The sequence below is a fragment of the Elaeis guineensis genome, chromosome 10 (assembly GCF_000442705.2).
Source record: "Elaeis guineensis isolate ETL-2024a chromosome 10, EG11, whole genome shotgun sequence".
NCBI lineage: Eukaryota > Viridiplantae > Streptophyta > Magnoliopsida > Arecales > Arecaceae > Elaeis > Elaeis guineensis.
Genome location: NC_026002.2, coordinates 20,839,936 through 20,855,772, shown reverse-complemented (window position 1 = coordinate 20,855,772; position 15,837 = coordinate 20,839,936). Strand labels below are relative to the sequence as shown.

The 15,837-nt window shown below is 40.5% G+C and overlaps 1 protein-coding gene and 1 long non-coding RNA gene across 2 annotated transcripts; one reads left to right on the top strand and one right to left on the bottom strand.

The window, feature by feature from the left end:
• Nucleotides 1-29: 29 nt before the first annotated feature.
• Nucleotides 30-5,680, bottom strand: LOC105059764 (dihydrolipoyl dehydrogenase, mitochondrial). Its single transcript, XM_010943191.4, has 2 exons — nucleotides 5,329-5,680; nucleotides 30-1,445 (listed from the first exon to the last, which is right to left on the bottom strand). The coding sequence occupies exons 1-2, from the start codon at nucleotides 5,581-5,583 to the stop codon at nucleotides 195-197; spliced, it is 1,506 nt and encodes a 501-aa protein (XP_010941493.2). The 5' UTR covers nucleotides 5,584-5,680; the 3' UTR covers nucleotides 30-194.
• An 8,746-nt stretch (nucleotides 5,681-14,426) lies between these two features.
• Nucleotides 14,427-15,785, top strand: LOC140851937 (uncharacterized). The gene is made up of 3 exons (XR_012134758.1): nucleotides 14,427-14,656; nucleotides 15,068-15,173; nucleotides 15,410-15,785. It is a non-coding gene; the product is annotated as an uncharacterized lncRNA (long non-coding RNA).
• The last annotated feature ends 52 nt before the right edge of the window (nucleotides 15,786-15,837 follow it).

The window sequence follows — 15,837 nt, the reverse complement described above, 5'->3', positions numbered from 1 at the left end:
TTCTCTGCTTTTATTCTGATTCCACAAGAAAAAGCAAACAAAAGCATATATGACATAAGGGAGGAAACATGAGCAAAATCTCATAGACAAGTGCTTACAACAACAATAAACAGCATAACAAATTCAAGAGATCTTCTGAAGGGATCTAAAAATTATTTCAAAATCTTCCAAGTCCATGAGCTAGCAAGTACCCACTATATGTGAATGGGTTTGTCGTACGTGGCCATAGCAGCTTCCTTCACAGCCTCACTCATAGTTGGGTGCGCATGGCATGTTCGAGCTATGTCCTCGCTCGCAGCTCCATATTGCAGTGCTAGCACAGCCTCATGGATAAGCTCCCCAGCATTAGGTGCCATTATGTGCACTCCTAGAATTTTGTCAGTCTCTTTCTCAGACAGTATCTTCACCAATCCCTCAGCATCATCGATGGCCTTTGCACGGCTGTTTGCCATGAATGGGAACTTGCCCACCCGATAAGCCACACCCAGGGCCTTAACCTGCTCCTCTGTTTTGCCAACTGATGCCACCTCAGGATGTGTATACACCACTCCAGGAACCATATCATAGTCGACATGGCCCTCCTTACCTGCAATAAACTCTACACATGCAACACCATCCTCTTCTGCCTTGTGAGCAAGCATTGGCCCTGGAATCACATCTCCGATAGCATATACTCCTTTCACATTTGTCATGAAATGGTGATCGACTGTGATTCTTCCAGCCTTGTCAGTCTGGACACCAATAGTTTCCAGACCAAGCCCAGCTGTGAACGGGACTCTACCAGCTGAGACAAGAACTACATCAGCTTCAAGCGTGCTCTGCTCTCCACCAGCTGCAGGTTCAATGGTCAGTTTTACCCCATCTCCAGATGTGTCAACCCCAACAACCTTCATCTTGAGCATGAACTTCATTTTCTGTTTCTCAAGCATGCGCTGGAATTGCTTCCGGACTTCTCCATCCATGGTTGGGACAATGTCTGGTGCAAACTCAACAACAGTCACCTCTGAACCAAGTCGACCCCAAACAGAACCCATCTCCAGTCCAATATAGCCTGCACCAATAACCACCAATTTCTTTGGGATCTCTGACAAAGACAGAGCCCCAGTGGATGATACAATCCTCTTCTCATCAATTGGAACTCCAGGTAGGGATTTGACATCAGAACCAGTGGCGATTATAATATTCTTGCCCCTAACAACAGTATTCTCCCCTTCAAGGGTGTCGACAGATACTTCAGAGGGGGAAACAAACTTACCAAAGCCTTTGACATAGTTTACCTTGTTTTTCTTGAAAAGACCTTCAATTCCTCGGGTTAGACCAGAAACAGCTTTGTCTTTCTGTGCCAACATAGCGGGAAGATCAATTTCAAGCTGAGAAAATTTGACACCATGACTTGGGAATGCATGCTTGGCTTCATGGTACATATGAGAGGAGTGAAGAAGTGCCTGAAAATTGTGAAAAAAGACTAAATCAGTGCCATAAATGAAGCTTGTCTGATGCCTCTACGTTGTCCACTACACAATACTTTACCACTGAACTGCAAAACTACCGAACAGTAACACCTTTGAAGGGGGACAGTGTCTGGAAAGAAAGCAAATAGATCCAATCGAACCATCTGTAGGCTAAGCTTAACTTAAGATACAGTCAGGATATTACTGCAGCTCAGCCAGAACAGTCTACCAACAGCTAGCTTGCTTATCATACCACATTAGCTTTATTGAAGTTTTAAATGAATACTAGCGTGATTGGAGGTAATATTGCACCAAAGCCAAGAAGACAATGGTGCAAGGTTGGCTTACTTTGCATGGTTTAAATTGCTTTGAGGCCTCAATAAGAGAATTAAAAACCTCATAGTAGACATTCTTCAGATTATTCCATCATAACTATAGTTGGGTGTTAATCATATTTTTTCAAAATGGATAATGCAGTCATATGATGATTTTCTACTTTAATAGTCCTCAGGACCAGTTTCCTCTCATACTTCAAGTTAGTATCACTCTCATCAGCTACTACATCTTCAAATAACATATGATGACGTTTCATACTGAATACTGGTGGTTGATTAATCAGCTACGGAATCAAGGATCGGAACCAATCCATAGCATAGGCCCATACAACATGAAAATCATCTATCGGACCACAATTAATTCCCACATTTCACATTGATTTCTTCTATATGATTAGTTACATTTGATAGATTGATTTGAAACATCTTCTTTTTCAGTAAAATTTCTCTTCAATTTACAAAATGCTTCCTCCAATAGTATCTAATATTTACCTTCTTTACTTGTAGGGAATATACAAGTAAGAAACAGCCAAAGTGTTTAACCTTCATAAGTAACCAATGTGAACAGTAGCAATCTTTGCCAAATGATGTGATTGCAAGTACTGCCAATCAAGTTAATCTAATTCCAGAACAGTTGGCTCAAATTTTCACACTAAACCTTTATTGGTTGCCACCAAAACACTCTTCCTGTGTCAGTTTGGCATTTTAATCAGTTACAATTCCATAATTTCAAGGCACACCCTCCATACAGCACAGGATTTTTAACATCATCAGCACAACGATGCAAGTCATGGAAATTCACAAAGGTTATGTACAACAAACCAACTAAAATGTGACCACATAAGTTATATGCAAACAGGTCTCCAACTACAATGTGACCACATAAGTTATATGCAAACGGGTCTCCATATGTTATCATGCATTCTGCATTCTCACTAATGCTATTTCAGACATATGTGCGTAAATATCCCAAATATCATAGGTTCAATATAGATTAATCTGCTGTACAATTCATAATTTCAAGGCATGCCCTCCAAATGACAGGATTTTTCACATCACATGAGCACATATAAGTTACAAAAACTCACACAGGACAAGGACAACAAGCCAACTACAACAAGACCAACTTAGTTATATACAAACAGATCACCATATGCATCATACATGCTCACCTAGGGAATTTTAGACATCTTCCAACCAGCATGCGTAAATATAGGTGAATCTTCTGTCTGTCTATTTGTCCATCCTAAATATTCCGAAAATCTATTGCACACGCATGCATGCACACAAGCAAAGTTGAGCAAGTATCTTCATGGTGGGAGAGAGTGTTAAATCCTTGTGGTGCAAAATTGACGATTCAACATCTCAATTGAAAAACCAAGAGTGTTAAACATGATATACTGCACTTAAGTGCTCCATCAAAAAAAAACACAAATCTTTTGGAAATTCCCTATGCATCATGTGGCCCCACAATGGCCAATTTTATTGACAGCACACAGGGTTTTAATTCGACTCATGTTTTAGATGCATCCTTTTCTCTTTTTTTTCTTTCTTTTTTTTTTTTTTTTTTTTTGTTGTTGGGGGGGGGGTGGGGGAGGAATTTTGGTTTTTATGTGTTTTAAGATGTACAAATTGAGATTAACAATTTGGATTCTCAAGATTGACAGCCTACGGTATACTTTAGAATACTAGCTTATTGATATCGTCCATTCTGTATCCATTTGATGCATGGGTACAAGACTCCTAGATAAAATTTTTATTTCTAGGCATTCTAAGTATGATATTTCAAGACCAACAAAGTGGATTCTCAATTCACCTTGTCCCCATACCCATAATATAGGCACATACATATATAATACATGCAGAAGAAGAAATATATACATATGTATCTAGGTGCCTAAATGTATTTTAATGCTTTATCATTCAATGCTACCAAATTGTTGGTGCAAGTTCTTTCAAATTCTCTCATAAAGCTCATCCTCATTTTCTTAGTTTTTCACCTCCTCTTTCCGGACACTTAATCACAACTCAAAGTAAACCTTGCAATCCAAACCATCCTATGTTCTATGTTCCAGGCCCTCTCCAGTAGAATAGCTTTGCAACCCTTTTTATTAGCTTCTCGCAATTCAATGAAACTAAATTGACCTGATCAACACAAACAAATGCTGGTAAGGAAGACCAGATATAGACCCACTGTACTCAATTTATTATTTCAGATAGGAAAATAAGTTGACCCCAATACCAGTCTGACTGTTAAAAGTGTTTATATTAAACTACTGTTAGAATATTTGATCTTTAACCTTTTATATCCTCTTTCTAGGTCAAAAAGTTTCTAACTTACACCCTTAAAAAGCAACTTGATTATCTTGCGCTCTCTTTCCCCCTGTATTAGGCATTATAAGAAAATTATAGCCCAAACTAAAAGACTCACCCGACAACAAGTATTGGCTTTGTGAATTTTTATTCACCATTCATTCCTGTTCCTCCACTTTTTATCCTCAATCAATGCAGCTATTACATGTTCTCTAGAATGCTCTCCCTTAAACTTATATTCCTATCTTCATCACACATCCAAAAAAGCCTTAAAGCTGTCTTCTTTCCTATCTTAGATAATGCAAGGGACCACATGACAAACAAAAGGTACCAGTCCATTTCATCAATTCCACTATAATTCAATGGAAAACAAAATGCATTTTCTCCGCATTATTTTGCAAAATAAATACAGGGATAGATGGAAAAAAAAAACAACCACACCTGAATATCTTTTATTTCTTGATAAGGCATTGATTTCAATTTCAAACTCCTTACAAGCACATTAATTAAAAAAATTTAAGATTCCTATTCCCCCAGATGCAAGAACGGTGGAGTAAAGCACAAATTTAGCATAACAGCGCTAAAAAATCAAAAAACCAAAGGAAAATCGCCCACGGTCGACGTAAACAACTGACTGTTTCCTTTTTTTTCCAATATCTATTATCCTGTTTCCCAAGTCACCCAAAAACAAACATTTATTGACAACAAATCTATGCTTCCTCATTCCCACCCTCCCTTTACCGCATGCCCGAATGGCCCTCCCTTCAGGAGGTCAAACCAATCTACCAATTTCCAGACACCAATCAAGGGGAAACAAATGAAAGAAAAAACAAACTACATAATCAATATTACCCCAATCCATTTGGACCGATCCCCATATTTGCATTTTATTAAGATTCAGATATGGAAATAGCCAACTCAATAAACGCCAAGAAAACCACAACAAACACCAAAATTTAATTACTGGCTCAATATGCGCCCATGAATTGGGCATCAAGCCTTTATCCCATCTATAGTCTATACTAACGCAAGAAGGGGGGAATCGATTGCAGATCCAAAAAGGTAAGCAGAAATATATAGGGGAAAACGCATAATTTGAAGCAATCAAGCGTCGAATATGAATCATCAAATAAAATACAAAGAATGAGATCAAAAACGAAACCCCAGCTCGAAAAAAGATCAGAAAAATGAGGGGGAAAAGACAGAAAGAGAGGGGTTTGGGGTTTTACCTTGGAGGGGATGCAGCCAACGTTGAGGCAGGTGCCGCCAAGGGTCCCACGCTTCTCGATGCAGGTGGTCTTGAGCCCCAACTGGGCGGCCTTGATCGCCGCGACGTAGCCCCCTGGCCCGCCGCCGATCACTACCACGTCGTTCTCCTCCGCCGACGCGGCTGCTGCGAATCCGCGGTAGATGGCGGCGCCCTGCAGCACCCCGGGACGGAGGAGGTCGCCCGCCCTCCGCCTCGCCAAGCTCGCCATCGCCATCGCTTCGCCTTCGCCGCCTTCTCTTATTCTTCTTCTTCCTCTTCTTCTCTTCGAGAGCGAGCGATCGAGAGAGTCTAAACTGAGAGACGACGGCAGTTCGGTAAAATAAATAGACATACGGTGGTGGGAGCGCAGGAGCCTACCGAATGCCCCTGGTGGCGGCTCATGAAAGCTATCCGTCCGATGGTTCTCGTCGCCACGTGCAGGAGAAATTGGTCCGTTGGATTAAGCGATCGACGGTGTAAGGAATGGTAGACCGTGGACTGCAGGGTGCCGTGGCCATCTGGTGTAATTGATAATATCACGTCCATTTTGCTTCCGTGAGATGCAACCCCAGTTCCCTTGTGAGAGAAAGTGAATTTCGTGGAGCGCAGTCCATAAAAAAACAGGAGTGTGCAAACAAGTTTCGAATGAGAGGAGTGAGGTGGCTGCTCCGGACCATTGAATCCCCAGAAAAAATGGTGTCCTCAAGCAGCTTACCATATATCTATCTTCATCCCCTTCTCTCATTCATGATCATACATTCAGACATCTTACATGAATCCAAGGGAAGAAAGCAACATCAAACACATAGGTTATAAATAAAATTAAATCCAGACATGCCCAACATGGAAGTCTCTTGGTTGTTGACTTCCTTGCAAGATGCTTAATCAGAAGCTAATGAACTAAGCTCCCACCAGAAAAAAGCCAAAGACAATTGAGTAATAGCCTAATGTCAAATAGGTTAGGAAGTCTAGATAGTCTTATATACCAGAGGCTCTATCCATCCATTACTTTAAGATTTTGGATTGGATTTTAACATGATATCAGAGCCCAATTGCCTATCAATACCTGCATTCCCTTGCTTACAAATCCCCATGTTGTTTATTGCCTATACATACCTGCATACACCCTCTTACTATGCATATCCCTTAAGTTGAAGATTGGCTTGGAGGTGGGCGATATTTTTTGTCAGATTGAGCAGGTCGAGACGGATATTGTGGAGCTACAGTGAAAGGAGGATCAGCACGGTGGCTTGTGTGACACTGAGATTGGGGAGCTCTCCGCAGTAATCTCTCCGAGCATCACTCTCTACTGAGGCAGTAGGAGACTTTATGGAAGTAGAAGTCCAGAGTCCAGTGGATTTAAGAGGGGATCAGAACACTTGATTCTTTCATCAGTCCATCCTGATCCAAAGGTCCACCAACCATATTAGGCAGCTACGACGGAGGGATGGTAGTGTTGTGGATGATGGTAGAAGGATCCGAGCAGAGATCCTCTGTTTCTTCAGGGATCGCTGGAAAATGCCGCTTGGTGATGACCATTCCATCCCGGGTGCTCAGTCGATGACTTACATCTCTATGCAAGAGAATGATACCTTGACCCGTTTGGTGTCCTTTGAGGAGGTGCATGAGGCCCTCTGTCTCTTGGGGAGAAAAATATCCCAGGACTTGATGGTTTTCCTCCACTGTTCTTTCATCGGTACTGATCGATCATTTGGGAGGAGGATGTTGAGGCGGTGCAAGTGGCCTTGCAGTCTAGGGATGTACCGACGGCGTGGAAACGGATCTTGATCATCCTCATTCTGAAGTAGCCTGGTGCTTCTCTTCCGGAGCACTTCAGACCTATCAGTCTCTGTACCACCCTCTATAAGATGTGTATACGCATCTTGATGGGACGGCTGAAGTTGTTGATGCCTATCTGATTAGCCCAGAGCAAGATGCTTTTATTGCTAATCGGTCTATTACCGACAATGTTATGCCCATCCAAGAGTTTATGCATTACCTCCAACGAGCGCCATGTCGCTGTAGCCTCATGGCGATCAAACTGGATATGGAGCAGACCTATGGTCGGATATGTTGGCCTTTCCTTCGGCAGATGCTTTAGGAGTTGGGTTTTGCTGACATATGGATTGACTAGATCATAGATTGTGTTGAGGATCCGAGTTTTGCCATCCTTATCAATGACTCTCCCATGGAATTCTTTCTCTCCTCTATTAGTCTTTGCCAAGTTTGCTCTCTTGCCCCCTACCTATTCATTTTATGTGCTGATACTTTATCCAGAGCTTTGCGAGTGATGGTTCAAGGGCAGACTCTAGAGTCGTATTGGCCTGCCTCTGGAGTCCTACCTCTCTCGCACCTTCTATTTGCAAATGGCTGCCTTCTTATCGGGTGCATCTCGGCCCACAATGCGGAGTGCTTTGCCTCCATTATCAGGGCCTACTGTTGGTCATCGGGTCAGTTGGTCAATATTTAGAAGTCTACAATCATCTTCAGTCCAAAGATGAAGGCCCAGACCAGAGTGGGATTAGGAAGATCCTAGGGATCTGGGAGCAGACTGAGATGCTATCCTACTTTGGAGTTTCAATCACCGACTGTCGTCTTCGACGAGCTGAGTGCAGACCACTGAGATCAATGGCTCTGTTCTGATATACCTCTTGGCGCATACGATCGTACCAGTGACCTGCATCAGAGGGATGGAGTAGCACTTTCGCCACTTTCTATGGGGCTCCAATCATGATCATCATCGTGTCTATCTTTTTTTCTGGGATGTGGTTTACCAGCCAGTGTAGGATAGTGGCTTGGGGATCCACTCCTTATCGATGCGGTGGGAGGCTTTGATAGCGAGGCATGTGGCCAGATTCTTGATCCAGCCAGACTGTATGTGAAGTACGGTGATGAGATCCCATTACGATGGCTCGAGCCTTAGGTCCCCCATCCGTGCTCGCCGAGAGTGCTCTTTCATCTGAAGAGAGATCTGCGCTTGTGGACCCGATGTCATGGACCAAGTCAGATGCTTGATTAGGGATGGTTGCTCGATAGAGGTGACCCAGGACGTCTGAATTTCTGGCACTTCTCTTTTTCACTGGTCGAACCTTATCAGCACTGAGATGGATGACCACATGCGGGTCTCTGACCTCATTACTATTGATGGCTCTAGCTAGAGAAGCGAGGAGATCACTCGGCTCTTTGGGGGTCCACTTGTGGAGCGGATCCTTACCATCCCCGTTCTAATGTACCCCACTCAGGATATGAGGGTTTAGGGGCACTCTTGCAGTTCCATGGTCTCCTTGAGGGATCTTTCCCAGTTGTATGTATCGATGCCTACTAGGAGGATCGATGCTGTCTGAATTTGGAGAGTTGCTGCCCACCCTAAGGTGAGGATCTTTCTTTAGAAACTGGCTTGACATCGGCTTCCTACTCTGTCTCTTCTCAGGGATAGGGGCATGGAGGTTTCGACCTACTATTCGGTCTGTGGGTTGGAGGATGAGACTGTAGAGCATGCTATCCTGTGCTGTGCGAGGATGAGGCTCATTTGGATGCAGGCAAGCAGTTCTCCTTAGGAGGCGAGCACTGATCCATGGCTGGATTCCTTTCTTGACTTCATTCGTCAAAGTATGAGTGATGGTTCATTCGCTGTTGCTGGACGGATGGCTTATATTACTTACCAGATCTGGCTATCTAGAAATAGTCTTATCTTTGACGGTGATGTGATTCCTTCTCATCGAGTCTTGGACATAGCTGCCTATCTTGCTCAGGAATATTATCGATTTGATACTGCCATTCTGGTTTCTGGCACCCTCAGACCCTGAAGCTCCCTGACTGCCCCAGCAACAACCCGCAGGATTCTTTCTATCTCTTGGGAGCCCCCACCCTCAGGGTTTGTCAAGGTTAAATTCGATGGCAGCATCAGAGATGGGAGAGGTGGAGCTGGCTTTGTTATCCGTAGTTCCGACGATAGATTTTTAGTAGCTGGTGGCTCCCACTTCTTTAAGCCTTCTATCCTCGGTGCGGAGCTTCAAGCTGCAGTCTGGACTGAGGTTACTTTTGCTAGATAGTAACTTCGTGTGGAGCGGATCTTTCTTGAAGATGACTCTGCTACTGTCCTTGCTTAGCTTTAGAGGGTGCTAGGCAGCCCGGAGGTCATCCTCTTCTCCAGAATATCTGAACTTCTCTTCGCCATGCCACTGTAGTCAGAGTCTAACATGTTTACCAAAAGGCTAGTAGTGCAGCAAACTAGGTGGCAGCTTTGTTGCTGACCACTCTGACGATTGGATTTGGGGATAGGGTGAGAAGTGCTCACTAGCCTTGCAAAATTTTTTATATCTTGATCTATTGTGCTGTTCTCACACTAGACTGGTGTGACATCCGTTTGTACCAAAAAAAAATTGAAGATTGAACCTAAATCTAGAAAAAATACATAACTCATGATAATATCATTTATTAGGCTCAACAAAAGTCCTGTTATTAAATGTTTGACAAAAAGATCTCCAAATATAATCAACTTCAAGATTGTCCCCATCTTCTTGTAGTCAAAATAGTCATTGCATGAGTTGCAACCACTCAAATAGGTATGTTAATTAAACAACAAGGATTTTCTTTCTATTCCATCTTGATCAAAATCTTAGCATTCTATCCGGTGCCTATCCCAACCTCACACACATCTCACCAAATCTCTGTAGCCATGCCCCATCGAACCTCTCCTCCATGTCTTTCCTGTCACCAACTGTGATCTTCAACGAAAAAAAATTTAAGAAAAGAAAAGACCACAAATCTCCTATTTTTGGATATGAAAAATCCCCATTAATCCTTTTTCTTTGGCCTTCCCTGTTGCTAGTGCTTGTTGTCGGAGATGGAACCAATCTTGTGTGCCATTCTTGACCATCACCGGAGCTCTGTCATCAGGGATCATGGAAATAAACACAAAAGAGGCCAAAACCTCTATTTCTTGTCCTTTTATTTTCCATCGCTAGCCACCATGTCACATCGTTGTTGGCCCCATCACCAGACCTCTGTCTGACGGTCACCATCTCAACTAGCCCCTCTTCTATTCTAGAGAGAGGTCGAGCCTATCTCTTGTTCTGACAAAAAGAAGAAGAAGACGACGAAGAGAGTAGAAAAGAAAAAGGAAAAAAAATAAAAGAAAAACAAAAGAGAAAAGTCTCTCTTTTCCTTCTCTCTCTCTATTTCCTCTCATCCCTTACTTTCTCTCTCTTGCTTCTATCTAGTTCTCTCTCTATCCTTTCTCCCTCTCTTATTTTTCTTATTTGATCTTTCTCTCTCTTCTCAAGCCTCTTTCTCTCTCCAGAGGGCAAGAGACCGCAAAGTCTTCCTCTTGCAAATCATATTGTTTTCAATACAAGGGCGCTGACTCATGACCATTGGGTAGCATACCCGCATCCATCCATGTTCTTATTAGACCCCACTATATTTGGACATCCTTGATCGTTATTGTGTGCCACTTGTATTTCGATATGATTCTTCATCGAGTGAACAAGCTTAGTCAGACCAATCAAGTTGTAGGACCCTATCATCCGATCAGTCTTATTCTTCTTCATCTCCTTATCTGATATGAGTCATTTCCTTAACAATACCTTAATTCAATCCATCTAGGTTCTTCAGGGCTTCTTAGTTTTTTAAGACTTTTATGTCATTAATAATGAAATTAATTAATTATTAATGATATTGAATGGGTGAAGCCGATCTATCTAATTGAAGTCAAATTTTGAAGTGTGACAAGGTAAGTAACTTAATGCTTTAAGTATACTTTCGAAAGATTTTTGAAAAGTTATAATTAGTTATTTAATTTGATTTATGCTATCTACTTTTTATTTGATAAAATGTGTCAAGCATGCATTGTTTTATTACTGAAAATAATTTATTTTGAATATATGACCTACCTTGTCAAATAGATTTGGAAAAACTTGACTAGAGAGTTTGTTAAATTGCTTATATATATATATATATATATTTAGCATAGCTATGGTGTCGCTCCACCAACAGAAATTATATGTTGAGTCTATTGACTTATAATCTGAGAAACTAGTTTCGACATCGAGCCCCAGTGATTAGAATAGTGATATATGTTATCTAGCACTTCGTACAACATATTTCTATTATCTGACCCATGCTACTACGTTACGTAGCCATAGCTTGATGTTGAGTTCATTATTAGTTATGAAAAATAATTATTTTCAAAGAAATATGTGTTATTTGAGATTTATTCGTCCCAGTGAATACTATATGATTTATTGGTTTAGCATACTTAAATCCTATTTTGATGTATTATGTTACTTATTGAACTAGTGTAGCTTATTATTTTCTCTTTTTTTTTATTTTTCAAATCATGAATCATGATTGTTCGATACTTGGAGGCGTGCAGTAGACCGCTTGGAGATATTCGAGTTATTTAGATTTCTAGTTTAGTTCATTTTAATTTAATTCAATTTAGTTTGGATATTTGATTCGGATGAAATATTATAATTTATATTATGTAAAGATATTTGTTATGAAAAATAATTGAATTAATTTTTTATTAAATTAATTTTTGAGGATTGAGTGTTTATTAATATTATTATTATTTTAAAATTTTTATAATTTAATCTGTAATCTTGCATACTTATAAGGTTCTTCTGATAGGTATGTAGTATCTGTCACATGATCGGTTCACGCATAGCAAATGAAATATTGAAGGTAGAAGATAGGTATGGAATGCTAGGAGCAGGAAGAAAAGGCATGGAAGCAGAAGCTTTTTGAGGATGAAGAAATACAAAGGGCGATGCTGAAAAGTGGAGAAAGGCCTGAATGATGTTGATTTTACCAAATGACCATTCTCCTACCCACTAGCCGCCATGTGTAAAATCCAGTATTCGATGAATTAAAGCGCCTGGAGATCAACTCCCCTCCGAACCATAAAAAAGAATGATGGTCGCCACAAAAATCCTACCTACATGTATGGCGCTTTAAAAATGGAATTGAATCTATAGAAAATATGCCTCAATATTATTAAATGTACGATCTGGAAAAATCCCGACTCCCGAGCCAATCTAATTGTTTAAATTTGGTTTGGGCGCATTATCCTTGGACCTAGGTGACTACTTCCTTTGGCCCATCATCCTTCGACCAACTTTCTTCGTCTGGGCCAATCTAGCAAAGCTTGAGCTTGGATTCAGTACCATAAAATTCTTGCTGGCTCAACTCCTCCAACCAAATGATGACATGTGTCATGCAGAATTAACAATCAATCGAATGTCCGATTTATTAGCAAATTGTTATAGCCTAATGCGATCATATATAATCTACTTAAGAACAGCATATTTTCATTGATGAGTAGATAGCAAGCGCTGAAATCATAGCATACTTGATAAGGCGTATCTTCACTAATCTGATCAACAATAAAAAAAGGGTCCAACCACTCATCCGATAATCTGATAATCTAAATCATGAAGATTCTTATACTCACCTCTATAAATAATAGGTACGAAAAACCCGATGAGGTATGATGAAGGGAATCCCATACATAACACCTCTCTCTCTCTTATATCTCCTATTTTCTCTCAAAATTTTGTCTGACCTATATATTAGAGGATCCCACCAAGACACGTTCGAGTTAGCCTCTGACTATTTTTTTTATGGCTGTAGATCCACTCCAACATCGAATCAAGCCATCTTATCTCCATTGAGTGGAGTAGCCTACCTGCATGTCCATCTTATCAGGTCGGGTTTTGAGTGGCAACAATGACAATTATTTAATCTTCATTCGATAGATAGTGTTGGAGGTCCACACTACCTCGCTAAATCATTCTTTCAAAAGGTAAAGGTTGATTGAATTCAATTACTGTTGTGCTAATGCATGAAAGAGTTGCAATGTGATCAGATAATTTCCATAATTTTGAAATGTAAAGGTTATATAAGTAGGTTGTGAAATCTGTTACTTTCAATTAAGACTGGGAAGATATAACATTACGTGTAGACAAGCATATGATACACACTTTTAAATCATGAAGATTTTAATCTAAATGTTTGTGCAATGATTTAAAGAAGCACTTTAAGTGGCTGAATTAGCAGCATAATTGTAAATTATCGACCCAACACTAAAAAAGGTAGTGTACCAGAGGTTGACCAGAGCACGTAGCCGAAATAAAAAGTGATTAATTAGTTGATGGTTCATCATGAATTCAGAAGTTGGCATATTAAAATTTTCGAGGCACCTTGAGACAATCTACACAGCAGCAAATAGCGTTCACAAGAATAGGAAAGTATAATGTCCATCAGTACGTATAAAATAGATGTCAAATTCGTATTACTCTTCTTTTTCTTTCCGAGCAAAAAGTTCATGTTACTCTTGTCAGGAAGCCATGCTGCAAAGAGGAGCTCTGTGAACATATAACTAACTAACAGTAATCTATTAACTGATCATTGTTTTAAAGTTCTCTCCAAACGAGTCTGATCAGCTAGTTTACTCAGGTTTTAAGCAACTCGGTCCACATCGTCTTTGAAAAAAAAAAGGTCAATACATATTGCAAGATATGAACTGTAGTCTTGAATATATATATATATATATATATATGGCCCATTAATAAAGTCATTATGTGAAACAAATGACTCACTAATCTTAATCCATGTTTTGTCAAGATTTTATTTTTTTCACTTATTAGTTCTGTGTAAACAGTGGATTCAGTACTACATCAAATGGAGCATAAAATGATGATCTGAACTCGCCCTTGGTTAGTCCTAGATCAAGCTCATCCATCCAAGACAATTTAAGGCACGAGCATGGCTTATGAGCCTCAGCACAACGTGTTCTATAAATCCCTTCTTTCATGGCATGTAGCATCCACCACTGCTGTCATGCCAGGTGTCGTGATTCCACGGTTCATGTGGGGTTTCCACCACCAAGTCCAAATCACTCCAAAGAAGAGGTGGTAGTGCTATGTCCTAATAATCTGAGGATAGGATGCAGACGGAGGAATGTCTTGGACCCTGGCGTTCTCCAAATGGCCAGACTTTTAGGGTGATCTTATCCTAAGCCAAAGCACAGGAGACGAGGTCCCCTCATTTCATTTGTGCCAAGGTCGCCCAGCCAATGTTTTTAGTGGATGGCAAGTCTGTGCCCGGCTTGAAATATCTTTCACTCATCTCTTCATTCATATATATTGTAGAAAGGTGGCAGAGTTCTGTATAGCTAGGTCATTGTGTACCACCACCCTTGCCTTGGGAGGAAGGAGAAGATAGAGATGTGTGCTCCTAGCCGTTCCCTTCACCGTTCTCGCCACCATTGCCTCCACTGCCATCCGCGAAGCTACATTCGCCTGGTAAGATAATTCTTTCGAGCTCTTTCTAAGCCCACAAAATACTAACTGAAGATAAAAAGAATGATCTTATCACCAAGATTAATTTACTGTTGTGTTATTGATTCTTGTAAGTCACAAGGAAATTGTTTTTACAAAGTTAATGATCTTTGCATTATATAGATGGCAATCCAAACTTGACCCACTAGTTTTTGTTTTTAAGTTTTCCTAAGAAAAAGCTGGTTAGACACCTCGTGTCTAACTTTCCCACATAAATTAAAATTAAAAAAAAAAAAAAGGAAAATAGGTGACAAATTTATGCCAAGTCGAAACCATTAAGCTTTTAATACAGGTTATTGGGTTGTAAGTATTAAGCAAAAACAGACGAAGGTTGATGCTTGCCATGTGTTGTGACATCAGCTTTCAACCTTCCAGGTTCAACACTTGATAGAGAAATGTTTAACATTCTACATGGATCGTGATGAGTGTGTTACAGTGCTAGCAAAGCATGCAAGCATTCAACCGATTGTAACTATTGCAGGTGCGTGCTAGTTTTACTTATTTAATTATCCCTTGCTTTTAAACTTACTCATGACAATAATATCATGGAACTTTTATGAAACTTTTTTTTTTATAAGACATTTAATTCATGTGCTACTAAAAGAAAGATATATATGAAGCCTTTTCTCCGAGTCATTCCTAAATAACATGACTCTCCTTGTAGAGTTAACCGAGAAGGCTCAAGGAAGCTAATAAGACCGCTTGTTGCCATTGCAGTGTGGGATGGCCTACTGAAAGAAAATCCAAGATTCTTTAGCTCCTATTTTAAGGTGCTGCATAGAAGATCGAGGAGAGCATGACATGATACCATCATCCAAAACTCTGTTTTTGAAGGATCGAGAATGTCAGTAACCAAGGGGTTTACTTGCAAGCTCATACGTACTTCCTTCGCTAGAACTTCGGTAGAGGCGCAACGTTGCATCCATGCAAAGTTTTATATCGCAGGCTAGCGTTACGTTATGTTTAAATTATTTGCTCCAACCCAAGAATGGTTGCGTTGTGGCCGATGGCCCATTGCACCCAAACGATTTGAGGCTATATATGTTAGTGTTTGCCTCTTCTCCTCTAAAAATACTTTAGATCTGATTTGCTATGTTTTCATATGTTTACCCCAAGTGCACGAGACATGCTCAAGATTAATGCTC

Bases quoted from the DNA above. Each gene is read 5' to 3' on its own strand.
- LOC105059764 (XM_010943191.4), bottom strand. From the start codon at position 5,583: ATGGCGATGGCGAGCTTGGCGAGGCGGAGGGCGGGCGACCTCCTCCGT. The intron at 1,446-5,328 runs GTAAAACCCCAA...CACAATTTTCAG, and splicing joins TTGGCTGCATCCCCTCCAAG to GCACTTCTTCACTCCTCTCA.